The sequence below is a fragment of the Pleurodeles waltl genome, chromosome 12 (assembly GCF_031143425.1).
Source record: "Pleurodeles waltl isolate 20211129_DDA chromosome 12, aPleWal1.hap1.20221129, whole genome shotgun sequence".
Taxonomy (NCBI): Eukaryota; Metazoa; Chordata; class Amphibia; order Caudata; family Salamandridae; genus Pleurodeles; species Pleurodeles waltl.
In genome coordinates, this window is record NC_090451.1 from 69,495,556 (window position 1) to 69,520,874 (window position 25,319).

Below are 25,319 nucleotides of genomic sequence, written 5' to 3' on the forward strand. Positions count from 1 at the left end.
CCATTGCAGGACTACTTTTTACTAAAGCATCTCACATAGAGTACGCTTTTCTGTACGTGATAGAAACGTTCTTCAGAATTAATTGGCATATTACAGGATCTCCTTTTATTTAATGCCAATACCTGCCAATGATAGCATACAGGGCTTCATCCATTTAGTTTCCTTCACACACTCCTTAGTGCTCTTAAACAACAGGGATTCACTACCTTTATGACCTATATTTGCAGATGTTCACTCCAAAATATCTCTTGAATATTCCCACCCTCTAAATCTGACTATTGTGTATAACTGACAAACTTGCATGTCTATGTTGCTACAGTTTCTTCTTATTTGCAGCATCTCTCCATACAGGATACTAGCTTTAAATGTTTGGGATGGAAACTAGAAGCTTGCAGTGTTGTGTTGCCATCCGTTGCTTTTCTGAATAATCTTGTTTCCGTTTTGTAATCCTTAATAAATACGTCCAAATCCAGGAAGTTAACTTTAGATTGGCTAATTGAACTTTCGAAATGCAAGTTTCAATTGTTATTATTAATCTTGTCAACAAAGGCAGTCGCACTATTTAGTGAGCCTTTCCAAATAACAAATAAATAGTTGATTAATCGTACCCATAATATAACATGTTCACTCCATGCAGACATTTGTTCACTGATTCGCACCTGTTTCTCCCACCAGCCCATGAGCAAACAAACACACATAGACAGGGTCAAACCAGATGCCGATGAAATAGTTCCATGTTAAACATAAAGTTATTTTCCAAGCTCCACTTAATCAGATAACAACATTTGAGAATGTTTGTACATATTTAGAAGTCCTCCCCTCAGAAAATGCTCAACTGCATGTACACCATCATCATGACAAGTTCTCGTATACAATGTAGTGACACCAAGCATCATCAGCAAGTAGTCCTCTTTCCATGAGATATTGTACATTCTTTTTTAAAAAGTCTCCTGTATCTTTGATGTAAGTAGCTGAGGAGTTCCTGAAGAACACAACCTACGTATTTGGAAGTATTTTAAAAGGTACTGTCTCGAGATGATATTGTAGGCCTCCCTAGTGGTTGGAGTGGATTTTATGTGAACCTTTGGTATCGAGTAAAAGACTGGAATATGTGGATAATCATTTCTTCGAAAGAAGTATTTGTCTTGATTCAACAATCCAACATTCCTCCATTCAGTTAATTCAGAGTGGTAGAGAGTTTTGCTAGGACAGACTGCCTCACGGCTACTCCTGAGATAACAAGCTGTGTTATTCAGTTGTGTACATGCTTCCACTTTATACACTTCCATTGACCATAAAACAATGTTGTCCCCTTATCCAAGTTCCTGATTACTAGGCCTTTTTCAGCTTGTAATTTTCCGATTAAAAGACTGTATGGTTTTTGTCTGGAATTTTGTCTGACTTTGCCTTTGCACATAGATGTGCACATTTGTTTCATTTTGTTAGTAATGAGATCACTCAAGACCTCAAACAAGTACTTTGAATTTACTGGAAGAAGTGTTAAATGCATGGTATCAATTATGTTTTGCTCTGTTAGAGGTTCCATAATGCCTTCTGTCTCATTCTGCAATTCCTTGAATTCCTTCATGAGTTCAGTATCCAAAATATTCAAATGCTTTTGGTTAGGATTAATACTCATTCCCTGAACAACCTGTTCTTTGCCTTTTGAAATATATTTCATTAGTTTCAATTTGCACATAAATTTTGAAATATCAACCCTAGTTTGGCTATAGTTAAAGGAGCTGTCTGGGCAGTACAGTTGACCCAATGACAAAATGTGTTGTTCTGCGTTAATTAATACAATATTGGAGACATCCATAATTGTGTTGCAACTAGCCCTAGTTACTTTCTCTTCCATTTCTGTTTCCATTTTGTTTCTGATATCACTGATTCGTTACTTGCACCTCCTCCTCCTCCTTTGTCGTTTTGTATTTTTGGTCTTAAGGGGTTGCCGCCAATCCAACCTTGAAAAATGTAATTGGTCAATTCACTCTCTTTTATTTTTTTTATTTTTTTTTATTTTACAAAACTGCTTTTGTTTAGCATGAGATAGTCAAATGTTAGTTTCCTTTGCCAAACTGTCTGTGGGAGCAGAGGCACAAAAATATACTGCCAATTGTGCTAACAGTAGGGAAAAAATACATTTTTGAGGTTTTGATTACAAATATTAGGAGGGAGTAGCACCCAGCTTAAAAAAATAAAAACAAAAAGCACTCCAGTGGCGTTAGTAAATCGTTGAGTTACTGGAGTAAAATAGTAAATTCAGGCATGAATTTGCCTGTGGAATTTTCTCCACCATACCACTGGTGACAGGACGCCATTTGGGGTAGTTGCACGCTCAACAAAGTAATTACAACTACAACATAATACAATAGGTGTGCGCATAAAGGCCTAAACTCGTGGAACCACAGGACATATTCCTCTTTTAAAAGTCTTTCTTCTGCCCAAGGTGTGGTTTATGGGTTGGTGTGACATTGAGTATCCTGTCCTTTGCTCTTTTTGACAGAAGTTCATTGCTACCATTCCCTTGGTCATGTACGTGAGTGGCTTCATCTCCTCCCTCCTCATGAAACCCGTTAACCGCTACATTGGACGAAATGTAAGTGAGACTGGTAGGATTTGTGCTGAGAACAAAGGGTGGGAGACCACAGAGGGAGGGTACTGTTGTGTAAGGGTACAGTGGGAGAAGAGATAGTCAGCTGTCATTTATGGGGAAATTTGGAGAAGAGTGGTACCAGTGCGAGCCTCCAGTTTAGTAGGGAAGAGCAGAGGGAGAGCACAGTGTGAGGGGGGGGGAGGAGGGTTAGGAGTGGAATTTAAAAAAAAAAAAAAAAAAAAAAGGTACTGAAACCTCAACAACTTGAATTTAGGATGGAGAAGCTGCTCAATAAGTGTTTGATGTCACAAGAAGTCTCTCTCAGTTGTCTTTTGTTTTTTTAATAATTCTCTTGCTGTTCTATGAGATATTCATGGTGCCTAGTTCTGCCTCTATATTTTTTTTTCCTCTCCCTATTTCTTCATTTTCTCCCTGTGTAGTTGGTTGCCTTTTTCTCTATTCCCTTTGTTTTTATTTGCTGTTAGTTTGTGGTGGTTTATTGGTAATTCTTGTCCTTTTTATTGGTGTTTGCTCAACTTGTTCTCTTTTGTAGTTCACTTAGGGCTTTCTTCTTTATCTTGTGGAATTCTCCTGTTTTTTTTTTGTGTTTTTTTTTTTCTTTCCATGGTTTGCTTCCTGTCACCACTGTTTACCTTTTCTGCTCTTCTATATTGTTTGTGCTCTTTTCTACTGTTTCTTGCATTCTTCTGTCATCATTTCATGTTGGTCTTTAGTCCCTGAATTCCTTTTTTCTATCTGCTTTCTTACTTTTCGCTCCTAAAGTTTCATAGTGCTATTCTTTTATTTCTTATAACTGTTTCTTTTTAGCAGTATTTTGACATTTTTCTGTAATTCGTTTAATCTCTTGTAACTTGTTGTAGATCTTCTCTCTTCATTACTGCTCTTCTCTTGTTTTTGCTGTTTCTTGCTGTTCATTTGCCTTTTTTATTTATATTCCTATGTGGTTTCTTGCTGATAATATTTTAGTACTTCTTGTTGTACTGGTCTCGTAATGCCTTGCTTTTACTTTCTCCGCCTTAATTGATAGTCTTTTCTGTCTGTTTCTTGAGAGCCACACCTTTTTACTCTGACTGTGTTATGGTTGAATGCAGCTTTTTCAGTGTTTTGCCTTCTCTATATTGCTGTGCTTTCCTTCTGTTCCCTTTTATTTTGTGGCTGTTTTTTCTTACTGTCTTATGCTATTGTTCTTTCACAGTTTCTTGCTAATCTCTGCTCTCCATTACTTGCTGGTTTCTAAGAGTGCACTATATCTTTTTTGCTGGTCTTAAACTGCTGTTTTTCACAGTTTCTTAAGGTTTCTCTGTAGAGGTTTTGATGTTCTCCTGTGCTTTCTAGATTTTTCTTCTGGTTTTCTTCTCTTGCTGTTTCTTCTTCTTACTCCAAAATCTTCTTTTTTTTTCTTTTTGTCTTTTCAGTTGGTTAATTGTAGGTCTGTTGTCCGTTATTACTGTCTACCTCTTACGTATTTTTCATTCCCTTTCTTTTATGTTGTTCTCTGTACTGCTGAACTCAGCTTACATATTTCCTGGGTCTTGTTGCGATCCTAGCCTTCGGCTCTTGGGTAGCGTTGGAACGTCAGATTGGGGTTGCAATTTATGGAGCTGCTGTTGTGCTAGGAATCGGCTCTGCCACCATCTTGGTTACATCACTCTCCATGACCGCCGACCTTATTGGTGTTAACATGGTGAGTATCACCAAAGTGCCAGAGATGGCGATTGTTCAGCAGACCACTTCTGTATGGGTACCAAGATTGGAGATGCACTTCAGAGGTGCTATGTTTGTGTGGAATTTTCAGACCTACTACGTGTAAATAATGCTTCAGATACACCAGGGTTTAAAGATATTTCAGAGGTGGCAGGATGAAGAAGGAGCTGAAAGTACTTCAGCAATGCTTTGAATGTAGCACTTTGGACGTTTCCATGTTTGGGAAAAAAGATATGCACATTAATGATGTCTAAAGTGCAGCACTTGGGAGAAATCCGTGTTTTCTGGGATCGGGGCTTCAGTTTTGAAAGGATGTTGAACCTTTCCAGGGCTGGTTGACTGTTAGTTATCCGGGGTTCAGCAACTCTGCCAGGCTCAGTGGATGATTTGCTGTTTGCAGGGATCAACCCTAGGAGGAGGATCCCTTGGGCAAGGGTGTTAGTGTAGGTTCTGAGGCAGTAGGACACTAATAAAAGACTATGCATCAGCATAAAGGTCATCTCTGCAACAGTCCATGATGGCTGCTATGTACAATGATCATCTGACTGACAGGACATAATCATGTTAATGTCACTAAAAGAATACATTTTTGTACTTTTTTTTTTTGGGGGGGAGGGGGGTGATTAGGATCAGGAAAAAAAATAACCCCAATTCAAAGACAGTAGTACATTATACCACAGTGCATGTGGTGCAGTCCTTTCACTATAGGGAGTGTAGGTGAATGTTTTATCCAGCTTAAAGGATGTAGATTAACATATTTTGTCTGAGGGCTGTGCCTCAATGCATTGATGAATGCATTTTCTAGTGGGGGTTGGAGATGTATGCATTATGTTAAACTTGATATGGATTGATGCAATATTCTGTAGGGGACGTGTGTAAAGGCATTAGCAGCAATTCAATATCACTTAAGAGATCTTATTCCAGGCGTTATTTATAATGGGTGACCCCAGTTAACGCAAAGGTTCTGACCAGCTCCTGGCTTAGTGTCTGTTAAGAGTTGTAAGGGGAGAGGGAGTTAACTGTGACAGAATGGCAAGTAGAAAGTCTATAAATGAACAGCAGTGTGTTAGGGGCGCCGTTCATTGAGCATGAGAGTGGAAGTGAAGCTGACTTGCCTTTTGGGTGACAGAAAGTAGTTAGTCTTCGATTTTGGGATTGGTGTATAATCTGTGCCCTCACTGATACTTCTCTCTGTCTCATTGTTGTCAGCAAAGTGGGGCCTTCGTGTACGGAGCGATGAGCTTCACGGACAAGGTGGCCAACGGGCTGGCTGTGGTGCTGATCCAGAGCCTGCATCCCTGCCAGTAAGTTCAGAGCTTGCACGCTTTCCGACCTGAGGTAGTATATGTTGCACCCTGCCCCTCTTCCTCTCCACTTCCATTGCATGGATGCTGCCTCAATATATGGATTATGTTACAGACAATGGTTTGATCCCATGAAGCCTGTGAAGTCCTAAATCTCTGGATCCATGCACAGAGCACATAGCTAGATAATCTCTTACTGCAAGAGAGCACCTCCAGAGGTTGGGGTATTTGGGACTAGCTTCTCACTGTGAACTAAATTTGCCATAGCCCACTAACAAGCGCTTGGTGAACCGCCTTCACCAACTATGCCAGTCATCCTTGTAAGGTGCCTTGGCTTCCAGAATGTATGCTGATTCACCCACACTTACTTTCCTTGCAGGGAGCCTAGCAAGAAAGTTAATTTCTTCTTTAGATTTTTGTCCCTCCATTGGCTTAACACACAGAAGACCCCTCTCTTTCCCTTTCATCTGAGGCATCTCAGAAGTCTGAATTAACTATTCCTGGATGGTAGCCTTTTAACAAAACTTGGGGGGAACTGTTCTATTAAAAAAAAGTACAGACACGCCGTTCTCCACAAATCCCACCCACTTTGACCTCTGGTCTGCTTGCTTTCCCTGTGTGTGTTTAGCTGCGTACCCAAGGCGTTTGTGTGTGAGGTGCATTGCTTCACTCAGTGTGTACACACTGCCTGCCTTCGCCAGTGTGTGTGTGCACATGCATGCTGAGTTCCTACCTGCAAAAGTGAGAGCGCTCTGCTTACTCCCCTTGAAGTGGATGCTCTGCCTGCCTTCACACCACAGTATGAGTGCTCTGATTCCCTCCCTACAGTGTGAACGCTCTGCCTGCTGCCTCCCAGCAGTGTGATCGCTCTGCATGCCTTCCCCTCCACTGTGTGCTCGTTTAGATGATTTGTTGTCCTCCATCCTCACACCACTCTTTTTTCTCCAGCCCGTTTCCTCCTTTAACTCCTTATGTTTTGAATTCCTGCCCTTCCCTCCAGGACCAAGCTGTGCTGCTCTGCCTGCGTCCAGTTCTATCACTATGTGATGGTCCTCGTTACAGGAGGGGTGGCGGTTCTGGCTGTTCTCTTCCTCTGCTCCATCATGATCTGGCCGATCCGTGTTCGATTCCGTAAGTAATGCTGATTGAACCCGTGAAGTTGTACCCTCTCTGCATGACGTCTGTGCCTATACTGCGTAATACACATCTGGGCCACTGCCAAGGCACTATGTAACCTAGTCTTCCTCTGAGCGAACATCTTTGGTGTGCATACAAGATACTTTAATGTAAGCGGGAGTGCCTCCTTAATTAGAACGGGAACAAAAAACACCCCTGGAGTGGCTGGCGGGGCAACTTCTATTCCAACGCAGACTGGAATCCAAAATCAGCCCTGCAACTGTTCAGATCTCAACTAGAATGGAGCCACAGGGCCATGGTTTGCTCATGGCAACTAGGGGTGGTAGTTCTTTAATTCCACCAGGTATTTCCCAAGTGGACTTAGAGCTCCTGTAGGCTGGTTTTGAAAGCCTAGGGTTGCTGCTGGTGCCTTTGTCACTTTCCCTCACGATTAATTGCCGAAGGCACGTAGAGCTTAAAGAAAGAAAGGGATGAGATAGGGAGAAAGTAATTAGAGACGGAAAAGAGAGAAAGAGAGAGAATAGTTGGAAAGAAAAAGACAAAAAGAGAGGGACTGGTTTGACCATTTATGCCAGAGCTGATTTTGGTTCCCTAGTCTGTCCCGTATGGTAGCGCCCCTAGCCTGAAGTCTGCCAGGAAAATGCCTGAGTGGCTTAGTGGCCAGTCTAGCCCTGCTTCTAGTCCAGAACTCGTGCTGTAAAATGTATTTTATCTAAGCACAACTGGCCATTTTGGCAGTCTGGCATTACTTGGATTATCTGCTAGTGAACGGCCTGACCTGACATTGTGGCCGGATGGACTAGTTCTAAAAGTGCTTAGCTAATATATTTTTTAAAAACGTTGCTTTAATGTACACCACTTGAACACATTATTTCTTCGTTTTTTGTGGGGAGGAAAAGCAACTACACATGTTTTCGCAAGGGATGATGTTGGTGCCCAGCTGAGTCCTGGAAGTAAGAGTGTACAAGGGGCAAAGGTTCCTTCTCATACTGTGCTTAACTCAGTTTACCCATTGTTTTACTGGAAGAAAACCACCGCTTATTTAAAGTGGTAGGTAAATACCTATATTTACTAAAAGTGTTAACATAATGATATGATCAAGAAACAAGGTCTCAAATAAACCTACATTTGCCAGTTTATTTTTTCATTTTTATGTCACAATGCGCACACAGTACAATATGCTGCAAGATAAAAACGTAGCGCTCTGTCTATTAAGAGTCGAGTAATTCTGTGGTACTTGCGTAAACTCCGTTAGTGATACCCAGTAATTTCTGAGAAACAACCAACAACTGACACCTCACTGAATACCTCAAAGACCACCAACTCCTTGACAACACTCAGTCAGGGTTCAGACCCAACAACAGCACGGAAACTGCCCTCATCGCCGCCACAGATGACATCTGCATGACTCTGGACGGAGGAGACACAGTGGCCCTAATCTTCCTGGACCTCTCTGCAGCATTTGACACACTCTCCACTGCAACAGGTGTGCTCCTTCATGACTGGAAGGACCCAGTCTGCCAGCCTGGCACTGTACACCTTGGGCGCCCATGACCCCCAGCTGTGGAGTTCTGCAATGATCCTGGCTGAGCTCAACCCACTTCAACATATACATGACCCTTCTAGCCAGCATAATCAGGTCTCCCATAGCAACGACACGCAACTCGTTCTCTGCTTTACAGACAAGATGCTCAGTTCCCGGGTCAAGTTCAGTGCCCGCATGACTGAAATCGCCAGGGATGTGGAATTCCTACTTTGTCCTTGGGACAAGTAGGCCCAACCCTCTGCAGCACAAACCATTTGGCTGCCTGTTTACAGAGAGTGGAACTCTCTGCAGTTGAGGTAATGTGTTTCCAAGAGATAATGCTGTTCGAACTTGTATTTTATGGTTCATTATTTGAAAGCCTTCATTATTAGGGTGAGTGCTGTAAATAAATGTTTTAAGGTCACACTTCACTACTGACATTGGTTCCAGTACAAAAAAAAAAAAAAACGTGTATACACATGTTTGAAAAGTTTAGGCTATGAGGCTAAGTATAATGCTCCCAGAATCCTCTCTGATTAGATGCAAATGAAGTGTCATTTAGTAAAATGTGTTGATGCATGCTAGTATTTCGCAAAAATATTTCTAATGGAAAATCAGTATAACCATTTTCAACACGATTATGGGAAGCATGAAAATAAACAAACACTGACAAAGCCAACTGATCTGACATTTATATAAGTCTTTTAGTTTCATCAATGCGTGTCTTGTTTTGACATGGCTTTTGTAACACTTTATTGTTGTGGGAGCTACCAGGCCCTCAACAGTGTAACAAACACTGGCAAAAACCCCCCCCAAAAGTTTTTGAACTCTAAAAGCACACGTTGCCACCAGTGGCATAACAAATAACCCACAGCCGACCTCCAGGGGGCCCCTTCAGCACAGCACCTGCCCTGAGTGAGTCTGGAGAGGGGGCTCCTCCATGTTCTTTGCAAAGGGGCACCCTCCAGTTTCGTTACGTCACTGATTGCCACTGTAGTTCCTGACACTGAACAAAACTACTTTGTGTGCAATATGCTCCTTGTGGAAGAGCAGAATGCGATCACTCACAGTAAAGCCAGCCGAAAGAGAGAGAAATAGAAGTTTAATAAAAACAAAATGTCTTTGTTAACACCAGACCTAATTAGGGACCAAGACCCACATGTAGGTAGCTTTTTGCATGTCGCAAACAGCGACTTTCGCTGTCTGTGACGTGCAAAAAGCACATTGCGATGCACAAACCCAGTTTTGCGACTCGCAATTTGGAAGGGGTGTTCCCTTCCTAATTGCGACTCGCAGTGCAATGTAGGATTGCACCCATTTCAAATGGGTGCTAACACTTTCGCAAAAGGGAAGGGGTCCCCATGGGACCCCTTCCCCATTGTGAATGTCACTGTAAACATTTTTTCAGAGCAGGCAGTGGTCCGAAACGAAAACGTTTCATTGTTCGTTATTGTAATGCATCTCGTTTTCCTTTAAGGAAAACGGGCTGCATTACAAAAAAAAAAACTGCTTTATTGAAAAGCAGTCACAGACATGGTGGTCTGCTGTCTCCAGCAGGCCACCATCCCTGTGAGGACCGCCATTCGCAAGGGGGTCACAAATTGCGACCCACCTCATGATTATTCATGAGGTGGGCATTTGCGAATCACAGATGGTGTCAGGGACACCATCCTACATTCGGAATTGCGAGTCGCTCTGACTCGCAATTTGCGGGTCGCAAATCTGAACCTACCTACATGTGGCCCCAAATTCTTAGTGCACCCATGGTATATGTCGTACCCCTATAAAATATTTGTGAACTGTATTTTAGCATGGGTAAATACGATGTGTAGATTTGCTCATGTGAAAATCTATTGAGCATTTGCAAGTTCATTTTCCTTCCAGCCACTTTCTTCCCAACCCTGGAAGAAGTTCTAATTCTGCCATTGTCAGGAGTAAATGTCCAACCTTTCTTATTATGGGAAAATATTAGAGAGAAGCTGGTGAAAATCTTTAAAACATGCAGGTTAGTAGGTTTGCAGACTCAAAGGCATTCCAGCCCTGCAACTATTGCTTACTGCTTCCTCCAGCCCCAGTATGCAGATCTGCAGAAAGGTGGCAAAATAAGGAAATTGCTACAGTAGGGATTGAAACTGCAAGTATTCAAGCCCTACTATGGTAGTAGCCCTGGCATAATCAGAGAGGCTATTATCAGAGCTCTTACATAATGAGATTGCTGCCATAATTTGTCGCCGCCTTACATGGCACCAAAGGGACAAGTAGATCTTTTTACAGGACAAGTAGATTTGAGAAGCAACCTGTCCCCGGACAAGTAGATATTTTAATAAATTCCACACCCCTGAATCGCCCACTGGATGAAGACCAACGGTCTAAAGCTGAACACTGACAAGACGGAAATCATGTTCTTCGGGAAGAGTACATCAATGTGGGCCTTCGCCTTGTGCCAGCAGAGCTAGGACCGACACTAACGCCAAGAACCTCTGGACCATCGTCAGCAGCAGTCTCAACATGACCTCCTAAGTCAATGCCATCACCGACTCCTACTTCATTACCCTGAAGATGCTGAGAAAGATTTTCAAATGGCTCCCAGTCCTCACCCAGAAACCCCACAAGCAAGCTGGACTATGGGAACACCCTTTTTGTCAGGATCAACCAAAAACTCACCAGAAGGCTGCAGACCATTAAAATTTGCCAGCCCCAATCACCCTCATCCAACTCATCGCTCCACGCCTGAAGGAGCTCCACTGCCTCCCTATTCACAAGCTAGCCCACACTTTCGAGGCACTACATACCACAGGCCCCAGCATACCTCAGCAATCGCATCTGCTTTGGCAAACGTTCCAGACACCATAATTCGTCAAGGGTTCTACTTGTACACATCCCACGCTTATGGAAAACCAGATCCAGCCTCAAGCCTTCTACATCGCTCCAAAAGCGTGGAACAACCTGCCTCTACACATAGGAGCCTCCTCCTCACTTCTTGAATTCCGCAAGAAGCTCAAAAACGTGGCTTTTCAAGCAGTCCCACTAGACCCAGGTGTGGCTTGACTCGCACTCGTCCAGTACCAGGATACCCTCCCGGGTGATAGTGTGCTCTACCAATCTGCATACCATAACCTAAAAACCATCAGTCTTTTTTTTTTTTTTTTTTAAGAACTTTGAGCAGTTTACAAGGACTTCGGTATTGTGTACTTTCTACTTTTTTTCTGGTCTGCAAATTTTTTATTTACATCTCTTGGAAACTTGTTATCTCAAAACCTCACCAGTGCTTAGATGCATGTTTTGCCTTTTGCCACTAGAGGGCAGAGTCTATCCACTTTTGTTAAATAGGTAGTAGTTAGTTTCTGGAAGCTGCTAATGCTGGCCAAAAACTCAGATTATTCCTCGGATGCAAAGACTCGTCAGACTGACTTATTTAGGTTCACAGTGCAGCTGTTGCCCATCATTTATGTGAGCAACAAAAGAGGCTTTGGCCCTGCCCACATGTTGGGAGCCAGGAGTGCATGTTTTGATTGTGCAGCTGTTGTGTGCCTCCACAAAAATGTGCTTGCCATCCAAGCAGCTGTGATCATTTTATTTATCCATCAGCCTAATCTTGAAAACGGGGGCACGCTTGAAATTGGAATGCTAGTAAGGTGTCTTAGATAACTTATGTTGTTTTTCTCTGGCAGCTGAATTTATGGGAGGAGGGCAGTCATTAACGTACTTTGACTTCTAGGTCTGGCTTGACAGTGCAACTGTCACCTGCCCTTTTGACCTACACCAATATTATTCTACAGTTCTTTGCTGCTACACAAATGTATATTCTCATTTACTGAAACATTTACTTGTAATGCTTCAGATTGCCATACAACATTCATTGAAAGCTAAACCTACTGGCATTGTGACCGTGTGTCCTTTCTGCTTTCCAATCTTCCCAAGAATAGCATACATGCCTTATTGAGAAAATAACTTTGTAGTAAAGTGCCTAGAAGCACAACCTAAGACATAGGCGCACCCAGCTGCTAGACCAGAGATAACAGTTAAAGACACTGTTTATTTGAGTGCTTCATACAGTTGTGCTACCTATTTCAATGCGCTGTCAGTGAAGGGAGCATTGGTACAGAGAGGCCCGCCAAGGATCAGTTTTCACCACAAGGGGATTCTAGGATAGGAACTCTGATCCCACACTTTATCTTTTTAACCACAGGTCCCATGCAGCCAGTAATATGATATAACGTAATCAGCCCATGAGTTTAAATAGTGCCTCAGTTGTGAGGCGCCCAAGAACTTGTGCAATAAGAGCAAAGGGTGCACTACTGTTACTTAGCTGACTTTACTTCGTGTAGTACTTACCTCACATCCTTACATCATGGTGGGTGCTGCCTCAAGAGATGGTGCATCAGGAGTTTTTTAATCTGGACTTGTTACTTCGAATAGCGGTAAGGGGCTATTTTTAGGTTTCATTGGGGGGGGGGGGGGGAGTTTAAGGGTTTGGTAATGGGGCGAATAATGTTTGTGGGTAATGTTTTAGTAGGATTTAGGGGAAAGAACAGTTTCGCATTAAGGAGAATGTTTAAGGGTGTTGGGAATGGCTTAATGATTTTTTGGGGTTTCAGGGATGTTGTTTAGGTTTCCAGTTAATGGGATGTTTCGAGGTAGTTAGTGTTTTGGAAGGAAATGGGTTTTTAGGATTTAGGATTGAGAACAGTATCTGTCAGGGCTTCCTCAAAAGCTGAGTACTTGTCAAGTAAGTGCAGGTTGTCTAGTGTCTCATTCCTGAGTCTAGTTGACGGGGTAGGTAAAATTAGTTGTTCTAGATCTCACAGAGCCCGTTAACTGGTTTAACTAGCACCCCTAGGCATCACTGCAGATCTCACTGGATCCTGTCACAGGGATCAGTGAAGATATCAGTGGGGTCCTTGCAGATCTCATTGAGCCACTGTCATTTGAATTAGACAGCCCTCCCAAGTGTTATAACAAACTTAACTGGGATGCTGTTGTGGATTTCAGTGGGACTGCTAGTGATTCCACTGGGATACTCTTACAGGGCTCATTCAGATTACTAGTGATTTAATTAGGATACTCTTTCAGATCTCATTCAGATTACTAGTGATTTCACTGGGATATTCTTACAGAGCTCATTCAGATTACTAGTGATTTCACTGGGATATTCTTACAGAGCTCATTCAGATTACTAGTGATTTCATTGGGATACTCTTACTAATTTCAGATGATTACTAGTGATTTAATTTGGGATATTACTGCAGATTTCAGAGAATTGCTCGTAAATTCATTGGTATTTTCTTGCAGAATTCAGAGGATTACTAGTGATTTCATTGAGGTACTCTTGCAGAGTTAAGAGGATTACTAGTGATTTTATTGGGATACTCCTGCAGAGCTCTTTAGGATTTTTACAGACTGCAGATTTTGGAGGGATTACTACACAATTTTTCTAGGATGCGGTCTCAGATCTCGTGATTATTAAGGATTGCACTAAGACACTGTACATATCTCAGTGGGAATACTATAGTTTTCCCATTAATATTTTTGCAGACCTCTGTATTACCACAGATTTCTGTGGGATGATTTCACAGATCTCAGTAGGATTACTACAGATTTCAACCGGACACTGCCACAGATCTTGCTGGGATTATAACAGATCTTGCTGGGACATTGTTGTAATTGTTCAGAACGCTAGACACTTTAATAGATGTCTCTTGACTAAAGTCACTGGAATTATTGCAGATTTGTTTCATATCTTACAGGTTCTCAGATCTCACCTGGATACTAAGGTAGTTGCTGATATCACTGGTGTAGAATGAAATGGCTCATTTCAGATCTCACTCTTACAGTGGTAATTCTAGATCTCCTTGGGGCGCTTTCGCTGGAAGTCAGATGTCGGTGGGAATATTGCAGATGCCCACAGGAGTGTGGTAGATATCTCTATAGTTAGTGCATTTCTCACTTAGATACTGCCACCAAAGCTACTAACACCTCACTGGGATATTTACTGAGTCTTTGAAGATCTCACCCTAGACACTTGTTGCACGTGTTCATGTGGCTAGGACCTTTCAATATGACATTATAATTTTCATGATGAAAATGTACTCCTGTGACTATCTCTGAGGGAGAGAAAAGAGAGGCATATGGCAGAGGAGAATGTGGCCAGGGGATGCAATGATAGGACCGGGTTGATATCTCACATGTATCTTTACTAAGAGGGCCGGGTGTAAGAGTGCTGCTTCAGGTACTTCTTGAAACGCACCATGTTGTGTATCTTGAGGTTTCATCCGACATTAAAGTGAAACCCATTGAGCAAGACCTCCATTGATGTCGTTTTCAGTTCCATTACCCATTGATCAGACTCTGTCTTAGAAGATTGTCTCACCGTGGCTAACATTATTGACATGAAAGGACAGAACTGGAGTGTGGGCATCGTCTGGGCAAGAAGAGGGCAGCTCTCGGAGGAACATTACTTGCTCCTGTTGTGATCAGACCACTTATAGTGTTTCTGGGCCAAGGATTTCAAGGGTACTTTGCTACCACTGATATTGTTACATATGACAAACATTCCAGGTAGTAGAATTTTAATTGTTATCCTGACATTAATCGGGGATTAGGCCAGAGAAGGTTCTCTTGGAAGAAAGGTCTAAATGTTTCATGCAGTCTCCGAGAAGTGCTAGTTAAGTGTTTGAGACTTCTTGATGCTATTCATTTCCAGACACCGACCTAGATTATTCTGTCCACAAGAGATGCCTGTCTTGTTGAAGAGACGACCTGGTGTGTTTTGATCTTCGACCTAATCAGGTAGGCCAGCTTGAAGATCCATGTGACATCGATTAGACTGTGAAGTAAGTTATGGACTGGGGTCCTAGGATCAAATTAGTTTGGTGCCATACTTAATTCTGTGGATCCAAGCCAAAGAGTGCAATTCCTGCAGATCGTGTCTTTTGCACCTTTTTTAATGCAAAAATGTTGGATTGGCAATGGAGTTGTGAAGACATTTTTTTGTGCCATAAAAATGTGTCCGAAGTATGAACACAAGATGGCTGCCGGTGAAACATGATGGATGCCAAAGTGTGCTATCTCTTTAGTGTAGCCATTGTTGCGTCTCTTTTGATCACTTGGTATGACCACTAAAGGGTCATCAGCCAGACTTGTGTATGGTGCTTTTTCTGAGAGACACAATATTTGTTCTCTCAGACAATCGGGCATCCCCTCCCTGGTTAACTGAAGACCCAAGTAAGCTGCGAACAGAACTAAAAAGGGTGAGTTTAACTGTTGAAGTGACCGGCTGCTGAACTGGATTTGTTTTACCATTTGGTATGGCCTGGTGTAACTTTAGCAACTGCACGAAGAGGGAGATTACCTCTTTCCAGTGAACTAAATGTCACAAAGGAACCAATACTTTAAAAGAGTGAGACCATGGCTGACAGGATTTCATTTGTGGACGAGTGATGGAGGGTGCATTGGTTAATGAGCTGCCTATTTAGGGTCTGGCAGGATAAAGAGGTTCTTGGAAGGGCAAAGGATGTTGGAAAATGTCTGGCGGCTCTAACAGGCAAAGAGCAGTTGTGTAGTGCTTAATCAGTATGTAGAGAAGTATAAGACAACTTAATCAAAATGAATCCATCATGGATTTGTTGGCATGCGTGTACCAAAAAAGTTCAGTGACAATACACAGGGACGGTGGCATGTGTGTAATGAACATTTTGTCTCCCCCAAACATGGAATTTTGGCATGCATGCACCCAAAATATTGTGCGTCCCTCGTAAGCGTTGGCATTCTGCATGTATAGACCAAACATAGGTTGTCCCTTCCAAGTAGGAGTAGTTGGCATGTGCAACATGTTTTGTGTAAGGGGGTTTGTGTGTCTGCATGGTGGTGTGGTTAAGCTATTAAAGATGCTCTGTGTACTAGGCCCTGGTTGTCACCCCTGTAGCCTTCACCTAGGGCCGCTAGCAACCTTGCACCTGTCTTACTATGGTTCTCAATCACAGAATTTCACAGGCCTATGCCTGCCAGATGATGGAGAGAGAACCTTTCTTTCTGTTTCAGTTAAAAAGAACTGTGCAAAGTGCTCATAGGTGATTTGGGATACGGTTATATGTTTAGTAACTTCAGTGGACCACTAGAGTCAACTAACCTTGGCTTTGTTGCACACTGATCAGTGGAGACCACAAACCTTGGCTTTGTTGTGCGTGGACCACTGGAGACCACATACATTGGCTTCACTGTACATTTGACCATTGGAGACCGCAATCCTTGGCTTAGTTGTGCAGGGACCATTGGAAACTTGAGACGACAAACCTTGACTTTGTTGTGCATGAACCACTGGAGACCACAAAACCTTGCTTTGTTATACATGGACCACTGGAGACCACTAACCTTGGCTCTGTTGTACACTGATCACTAGAGGCCACAAACCTTGGCTTTGTTGTGTGTTGGTAACTGGATACCACATACATTGGCTTCATTGTATATTGCTTATCACTTAAAATGTGGTAACCAAACATAATTGACAGGTTGCTGCCTCAATTGGATCAACAGACCAAAATCCCAAGTTCGAAAATCCAAGGAGTGCTAGTTTTTTCCATAGAGGGAAGTCATTCCTTAAGGAAGAGGAGGTCTCACACACTTAATAGTGTCATGCTCCATCACAGACCACCACTACCAACCCTGGTAGGACAGTGCCACCAGTGTGGACTCAACCTCTTGGTGAAGCTAAACGAGAGGGAGTTCTTAAATAAAAGCTACTGGACAATAGAGGGGATCCAGATATACTATAAGTACCTTGGGGACCACCGGTACATTGACCTTTTAATAGTAGTGTCCACAGGTATAACTTAAAACAGTAGGATGGTACTGCTGAGACTAATGACTTAGCTAGTCTCAAAGAGCTGACATGTTTTTGCCTTCAAACTGAGCCTATCCTGGTCTGGGGGCATTCCTCAAGGTTATGGATCTCCACCCGGCACAACGTGCTAACACCGCGACCTAACGACTCTCTTCACAACACTCAAGTCCTGTCTGAATGATGAAAGCTGGTGCAATGACCTGATTAGAAGGAGGAAACAAATATTGATAAAATCAACAAATGCTTCTCCCTCTTAATTGAAGAAATCCTAGACCACAACACACGTGAGCATGCTAGCGAGAGTCACTGCAAACCAAGTGCAGTTTGTGTTATAGTGCTAAAGACTTGCACTCCTGTATTCAGCAGTATATTTTTACCATTGATACTATATAATCCGCAAGGGGGTGAAAGATGACTCCCATTAATGTGTTCAGTCCATCTAGTAGGTACCCAACACTAAAGCTAAGTAAAATAGCAATTTCATCTAACAAACTTAAGATGAATGAAATATCCCTTACCCTAAATTATAGGAGATACTTGATCTTGGTCTGGGACGAGGACAGTGTCCTTCATAGTCACACACTATTAGTGAGGAAATGATCAAAACAATTGCTGGTTAGATTTGTACTTGGAAGAAGGTGTGCTATACCCAGAGTCATCTTTCTTGTTACAATGATTAACTATCAGACATACTGAACATTACAATGGAAAACTGTTTTTGTTGAAAAACTATGTACCTTGGCAATGTTGTGCATGAACCACTGGAGACCACAAAACTTGGCTTTGTTATACATGGACCACTGGAGTCCACTAATCTTGGCTTTGCTGTACACTGATCAGTGGAGACCACAAACCTTGGATTTGTTGTGTGTGGACAGCTGGACACCGCATACATTTGCTTCATTGTACATTCACCGTTGGAGACCACATACTATGGCTTCGTTGTGCATGAACCACTGGAGACCATGGAACTTGGGTTTGTTGTACATGGACCACTGGAGTCCACTAACCTTTGTTTTGCTGTAGACGGGAGAGTAGAGACCACAAACATTGGCCTTGTTGAACATTGACTACCGAGGTGCGCTAACCTTGGCTTCGTTGTGCACGGACCAGTTGAAACCACAAACCTGGGGTTCTTTGGGCATTCCCACATTTGCAAAAGAGCCCCTTCTTGCCTCCATCCTCCATGTACTGAGAAACCGTGTCTCCCCTTGCGCCCACCTTAAAAGTAGGATTTGTTTAAACACATTTTATTTTTATGTTGTTTCAGTAAACAAATATTGCAATACAATACAATGTGGTAACCACTGAAAAGGCCCCATTCTTCCCACGTATCCCCCACTAATTCCTCCCCCCTCCCCATCCCCTGACAAACTGTAGGCTCCATGTTTAAAACTAGGATTTTTGTGATTCAGAGGGGATAAGGAAGGAGAAATCATTGAGTGCCCATCCCCCTCCAACTCAATAGGTCGCTAAACTGCACAACTTTTGAAATGGGAGCGGTCACATCATTAATCAACCGATACCCGATGGCACAGCGTGTGCCATGCATCCTATCACTGCAAGGTGAAGGCAGCCCTGCTGGGCCTTCCAAATCACGCCATGGCCTTGTGCCATCTCTTTTACCTCCCCCCTTGAGCCCTCTTCATCGTTCTTGTCGTTCTCTGTCCTTTTTATTCTCAGTATCCTACATCCCTGCCTCCTCTCGCCACCCCAGCTTCCTCTCCTCCACCATCCTCGCCCTTCCTTCCATTACTACACTCTGAAGCAGCCAGTGGCATGGCATGAGAAGTGGAAACCCCTTTCTCCAAGGCTAGGGGGGAGAAAGCCGCAGTGCGTAAAACAGCCTGTAGAGGGCAGCATCGTGCCAGCCAAGCAGACCTCGTGCTCGGCTTCAGACTCTACTGATGATTCGGTCGTCCCTAGTTCCACCAGACACAACTTCTCACCGTGGGCTTTCTCCACTCCTACTTTACAAGAGGCCGTATTGTACATCATCTCATCTCCAGTTTGAAGGCCCATGTATGGAACAAGTTTGAATTCTATTGCCCTTTAATTGATATTTCAAGCTGGCATGATTGAAACGTTATTAAACTGTATGCTAATCCTTAACATGGTCACATAAAATCAGCTGAAATTGGTCTCGCCTTAAAATGACACGGGGCAGAAACAGAGGTAGAAGTAGGTAGAGAGGGTGAGAGGTATAAAGAGAGAAACCAGATAGACGAGTGAGATCGAGAGAAAATTCACGGTTCCAGGGGGGCCCTTGGAAGGTGGGACCCAAGGGGCATTTGCCCATTTTGCCCATGCCTTAAAATGTCTGAGCCCGAGGGAGTCATTTGAGATCATGGTGGGCGCGTTCATGTAGAGTTGAGGAGCCATATATGCACAGCCAGTCGGGGGATGGGATCGAATTCAGCAACATTTAGAAGAAAACAATGGGTAAAATTGAGGAGCCACATTTTAGCTGTTCCAGAGCTGACCTTTAACCCAGATGGTTTCAGGATTTGAAGGAAGCCACTGGTCCTGTTTCTTGGGACCTGCGTTTTCTGTCAGTAGCGAGTCCCGGCCCGCTGTCCCCAGCTATCCACAGGCAGGGATTAGTTTACTCTGCAGTGATGAGCAGTGTCTCAGGTGTCTGAACTCACATTCTCCCTTTCTGTGGCTGGAAACCCAAAGGTGGTGCAGATGGCGCTTTCCTCTCATTACCGGTTGCGTAAATCTGAGTGACAGTGGTCTGTTCCTAAGACCTGCTGGATGTCTGACTGCTGCTGTTCAGGTTCTTGCTCTGGAGGGAAGTTCAGAGGACACCTGCATGAAAACAACTGAGATGGCGCTAGCCACTCTCCAAGCAAGAGGTCTGGTTTGGAGTATGTGTCGAGTGTTCTTTCTCTGCTTCAGCAGAGCTCTCTTCGGGGTTGCAGAAGGGTCTCCTGCCACCGGTGGGGGTACAGATACACACACTGTGCAATTAGAAAGGAGGCTTTTAAAGAGGGGCAGAGAGCATGGCTCCTGGCCGGTCGGTGGCCCTTATGCTCACAAAAACATAGTGATCAGGAGCTACAGTTCAGGAAACTCCCCAAATATCTCTGCTAAAACAGCAAAAATGGCCCAACATGGGAACTAGCAAACATTACCTCAGTGAACGCGCATGAAACAGTAGTGTGGGGAACGGATTCAGGAGCCAGTGTATTGTTTTTAAATAAATATATACAGTTCTTAGCCTTTCTTGGTTTGATGGGGATGTAGAGTCGAGGGGAAGGATGCCCTTACGGATTCCATGGTCACGCTTCTTGTCCTCCCATCTTCTCCATCAGTTTGTCTGCTGCCCTCTTCATTTACGTAGGTTGGTACCCAGTGCATATTCTCGTTGCATCAGTGGTATAGGCTGGGCTCTGTAGCACCGGACACTGGCCGACGGGGGTAATGTTTATCCTGACATAACATGGTGAAGCGTAAGCTTTACGGCACACTCTACCGAATACAAGCTTCTCTAGGCCGGTCAGTGTTCAAATCCTCCATGTGCTCGACGGCTTACACACGGACTGAGCTAGGTAACCCTCCCTAAGAAACAGCAGATTGGGTGTTATGGCGAGAAAGTTACCTTTTGGCACGCATTCAGAGTCTAGGAGCGCGTGAAATTTACACCAGAGAAGTCCAACCAAGCCCAGCCAAGGTGGAACATCTGTGCACTCTTGTCTCCAAGTTTATCTGTTGCACAGTTTTTCTCTAAGTTTGTCTTTTGCAACATGAATTACCTCAAAAGTTTTTATATTTTCAACCAAGTTTTTTGAAAGTATATAACTTCACAACTTCATGAATTTGCGAAGTTTTCCATTGAACTTCACAAAGATTGCGAGGGAAAAAAACCATTTGGATTTTTGCACACTCCGAGCTCTGTCACCTTGCCCCGAGGCTTCTCACTCCAAAAACATGCATGCTCCCCACAAACCACAACATGGAGGTCTCCCACTCATATCCTCATCACATCGGTCACATTGGTGAAGGGTTGGACACCTAAGACACCATTTTGAATTATTATCTCACACCAGTCTGGAGATGGCATGCCGGTGGCCATTTTGGGACTTTATGGGTCACAGTTCACGAGTTGATAGCTCATACAGTTCTCTCCCTTTTGATTGCGTTGATAAGGCACGCTCTTTAGTTGAAACAGCTGTTTACTCATGTTTTCCTTCCTTGTTGGCAGCCCACCCCATTTCATTGAGCAAGAGACAGGCTCGACGCCCGAGTAAATTTGCATTACTAACTTATCATAAACCTTTGACGGTAAGACGTTCCGAATCTTTGAGTTGGGGAACACTTTATCACAGGGGCTGTGGTCAAACATTTGTTAAAACTCCTCCGTTGTTCCTGGTGTTCTTGATAACTGTGAACAACTGATTTTTATACATATCTTTAGCTGGTATTCGTTGCAGAATGATGGGCGTAGCTGGAGAGTCGGCAGGGTTTGTAATGACTGCCACAAGCTGGGAGGCAATGTGAATCTTTTGGGTTGTCCTGCTTTTGCTGGAAATAAATATTGGTGAACCAGGAATGCCAAAAATGTCCACAGTGCATGCTCTCCGCTCACTGCCCTGCTTACTGCTTTGATGCATTGTTTGCCCGTGACAGTGTATATCTTAGGAACTCAGCATTTCTACATCTGTATTCTAAAAGTGGACGTAGATATGCTTTCAAAACCAGTATATACAATTTTAAAGATAGTAGTTTTAGGCTTAGCCCGGGCTGTGTGTCTCTGTTATGTTCTTGCTTTATGGTTTTCTGCTTAGAATGGCAGTCTGATGCCCTTGCACTAGGAGAGCGCTGGCACGGAGGGTAACGAAGAGAACCCTTAAAGGGCCATGCCTCTGGAAGGCTTAAAGGGCTGTGTGCAGTCAATCCCATTAGGACTTGCTCTATGCAAGCTCGACTGGGCGTTCAGAGACTCATCCTACTGGCCGCCACCTATGCCCTACAGCACTCTCAGGAGCCACAGCATGGCTGAAAATCAGTGGTACCTTTGTATGTATAGTTGCCTTTAGTATTGCAACAAGGGAAGCCTTCCCTGGGCTACACACTAATTTAATCAGTTCGATTTACTTGGAAGGATAATAATAAACTATTTATACAAATGGATATCCTGTGATCAATGGATTGAAGATTGATAAAGAATTTGAATACAATGAGATTCAGCATGGATTAATATTCACGAATTATCCGTTTCTGGTATAGCCAGTGCACCTTCGATCTACTTCCCCTTTGCTCTGGTAGTAGCAATATCCTCTTCCCTTCAGCTTTGCACCAGATTAAGCTTCCAAAAATAAATAAAAAGGCTTAGTTGAAACACGTTTAGCGACATAAGACCATTTTCCATTACTAACATGATGTCGTCTTTCTCTCTATTTTTGGTAGATGAGGCATCGGTAAACGGCTTGGTTGTGTGCGTACCAGTTGACGGCGAGCTGCCCGCCGCCGAGCAGGACAACATACTTGTGAACTGATGCAACTTCTTCATTTGTAAGATGGAAAGTATTGAGCCTCGAAACCTGGGCTGCACCCAAGCATCACCAATCTGCCAAGGAAGGCTGGAGATATCTCAACACTGCACTATCATTTGGAAGTCGATGGCGGGTCGATGGCTTCTACGGTCTGATAGCCATTTTGGATTGTTTGATAGGACTTGAGTTCCTCACTGGCCGGATGTGGCAGAGACAAAATATGGTGACCAGTCACAGCCCGCATGGGATATTTGCACATTCCACTTCAAGTCTTGGGACTGCATATAGGTTAAAGGGTCTCTCAGTTGGTGTTCACTTTGCTGCTATTTCCCAGAAAGCTCCCCATGTAGCAGGGGCAAGTACAAAGGTCAGACTGTTTTCATATATATGTATATAAATATATATATTTTTTTGTTTTCCAAATATATAATAGGAAGGGACTGCACAGGATATTGAAGTTCATTAGTAACAGTCCAGTACTGGATGGGTTTCTGCTTGTGGAGTTACCCACACTGCATTCGGTCCGTGGCCCTGCCCCTGCCCCAAGAGTGAAACAGAAGCGCATGTTCTGGGATCTGCCTATTTCACTCCACTTGTGCCAAAGCCAGCACTGTTAGACCAGAATGAGGGTGGGTTTGAGGGAGATTTGAGATTCTCCTGGTGAGAATGCCTTGCTACCCCCAATACCTTTACGTATTCCCTAAGGAGTGTGACAGTCGTCACTTGTGGCTAGAAAATGGGTGGGTGAGTGATGCGCCCCCTACACACACGGCTGACATCACATCCTATTTCCTAATAGTTAATCACTGATATTATGCAGTATATGTGAACCAGTCACCTTTTGATATAGCTAAACAGAGGGGCTAGTGATTTCTGCATAGGTTTATTGCATATGTTATTGGTGTTAATAGCCTCAGTCCTCTTCCTGCCAGACATCTCCCATCAACCCAGTCATTTGTGTCTGGAACTAGGAGGGTTTTAAGGTTGCTCCTGTTATGTCTGTCAGACACAGGCTTCTCTATCATATGTTTACCTTTTAAATGGTAAATGCTGTGCTAATTTCTGATTGGCTTTCCTCTTAATCCAATCTGAGTCCGTTTTTCTAAAACATAGGAAAAGGATGTCTCTGAAGTAAGCTGTGGGGTCTCAAATTTGCACTACAGGGCTGTTAAGAGGGATAATAATTTAGCCACTTCGCATGAAGGTTCTCCGAATCTACTTGGTAATTCATAGAGAATTGTGATGCCCCATAAACCTGCAATGACTTCATAATGTCATAGAATGAAGGATAAAACCACTGAAGCATTTCTATCTCATAAAATAAATGCTTAATCTCTTTATTTTGGTAGCAGTAGAACTCTTGGATATCCGTCACAGATTTCTAAAATTTGTAAAACCGATGCAAACTCCTTTTTATTGTGTGTACAGATCCCTAAATGTTGTCTTCTGCACTAACGGAAGAGGCTTTAACACAACAGCCCATTTAAATCTCATTAAGTGGAGATTGAAGATGGGTAAGGTAAACATTGCTAGTAAATTTAGAGACCTACAATTTTTAGGGCTATTTTGGAATTTCTAGGCCAGCTGAGTCGTATTAAAGGCCCAACAGTGCTTGGGAGTGGCACGGCCCAATGTTTCAGAGGTGGCAGCGTTAATAAGTAGCTCCGCATTTTCCTAAAGAGCAGTCCACCCAGTATTGTTAAAGGGGAGGTGGGTCAATGCCCTGCATTCCTTGTCCAGTGACATTGGTTTAGTCAATGCACCAAAATCTAATTAAATAAGAGATTTTCAGGATGATTTTTTTTTTTTTTGTCTCGTTTCTTTTGTTGAAATGTGTGTGAGTGAGTATGTGTGTTAGGAAGAGTTGAATCAGATTAAAAGACTTTACGAGAAAAGGAGATTATTAGAGATCAGGCGGGGCAGAGGCATTTGTAGGCGATGAGGGAACAGGTTGGTAAAGGAGACGAGATGGAGACTGATGGCCAAATAATTCAGGAATTGGTAGAGTCAGAAACTGGAAAAGTGTTGGGGCGAGAGAATTTGAGAAGAGACCTATTCGTGACGCAAGAGTGTTGGGAGAAGAGGCGAGGAAGGGGAGGTGGTGTAGCGGCGCTGTGATGAAGATTGGGTGATTGAGTACGGAGAGAAATTTGGTGAGAAGGCAAAGAGGGTGATTAAAAGGGGATATGAGAGAGAAAGAGACAGAGATGGGTTAAAAAGATATTGGGAAACAGGGGTAGGAGATGTTCGCAGTGAAAAGAAGGGCACCAGGGAAATAAAGGGGAAAGAAAATTGAAAGTGATGGACGGTGATGCTAGAAAGTAAATGGACGTGGAATGGGAGGCATATGGAGAGCTGAGGAAGGAAGAGAGGGAGGCTTGATGGAAAAGAAAGACAAAAGAAGTGTGGAAAGTAGAGGTGGAAGAAAAGAGCTGAGTGAGAGGCTGTGAAGGGAGGAGGGGGATGACTGGACCGAGACACAGACAAGGCAGGGACCAGAGAGAAGATGGGAAAGGTGGGCAGCTATGAGAAAGATGACGGGGGAATAAGGGGAGGACGCGTGAAGTAAAATAGAGGCCAGAGCTGTACGGGTGATCTTGAAGGGCAAGAGAAGCCACTACTGTGCTTCCTGTGCATGTTGTGACCAGGAGTGGGTGTGTGGGGAAACCGTCTGACCTGTGGCGTACTTGTCCTT

The 25,319-nt window shown here is 43.4% G+C and overlaps 1 protein-coding gene across 2 annotated transcripts in view; it reads left to right on the forward strand.

Moving 5' to 3' along the window:
- Positions 1-24,421, forward strand: part of MFSD12 (major facilitator superfamily domain containing 12) — a 51,088-nt gene extending 26,667 nt beyond the window's left edge. The window contains exons 6-11 of one of the 2 annotated variants that reach the window (XM_069216413.1): positions 2,507-2,599; positions 4,131-4,301; positions 5,531-5,625; positions 6,626-6,756; positions 14,991-15,076; positions 22,539-24,421. In XM_069216413.1, the coding sequence (XP_069072514.1) occupies positions 2,507-2,599; positions 4,131-4,301; positions 5,531-5,625; positions 6,626-6,756; positions 14,991-15,037 (537 nt within the window). In that variant the 3' untranslated portion in view covers positions 15,038-15,076; positions 22,539-24,421. The remainder of the gene's footprint in view (positions 1-2,506; positions 2,600-4,130; positions 4,302-5,530; positions 5,626-6,625; positions 6,757-14,990; positions 15,077-22,538) is intronic. The other variant, XM_069216412.1, reaches the window with a different exon arrangement.
- Positions 24,422-25,319: the final 898 nt, after the last annotated feature.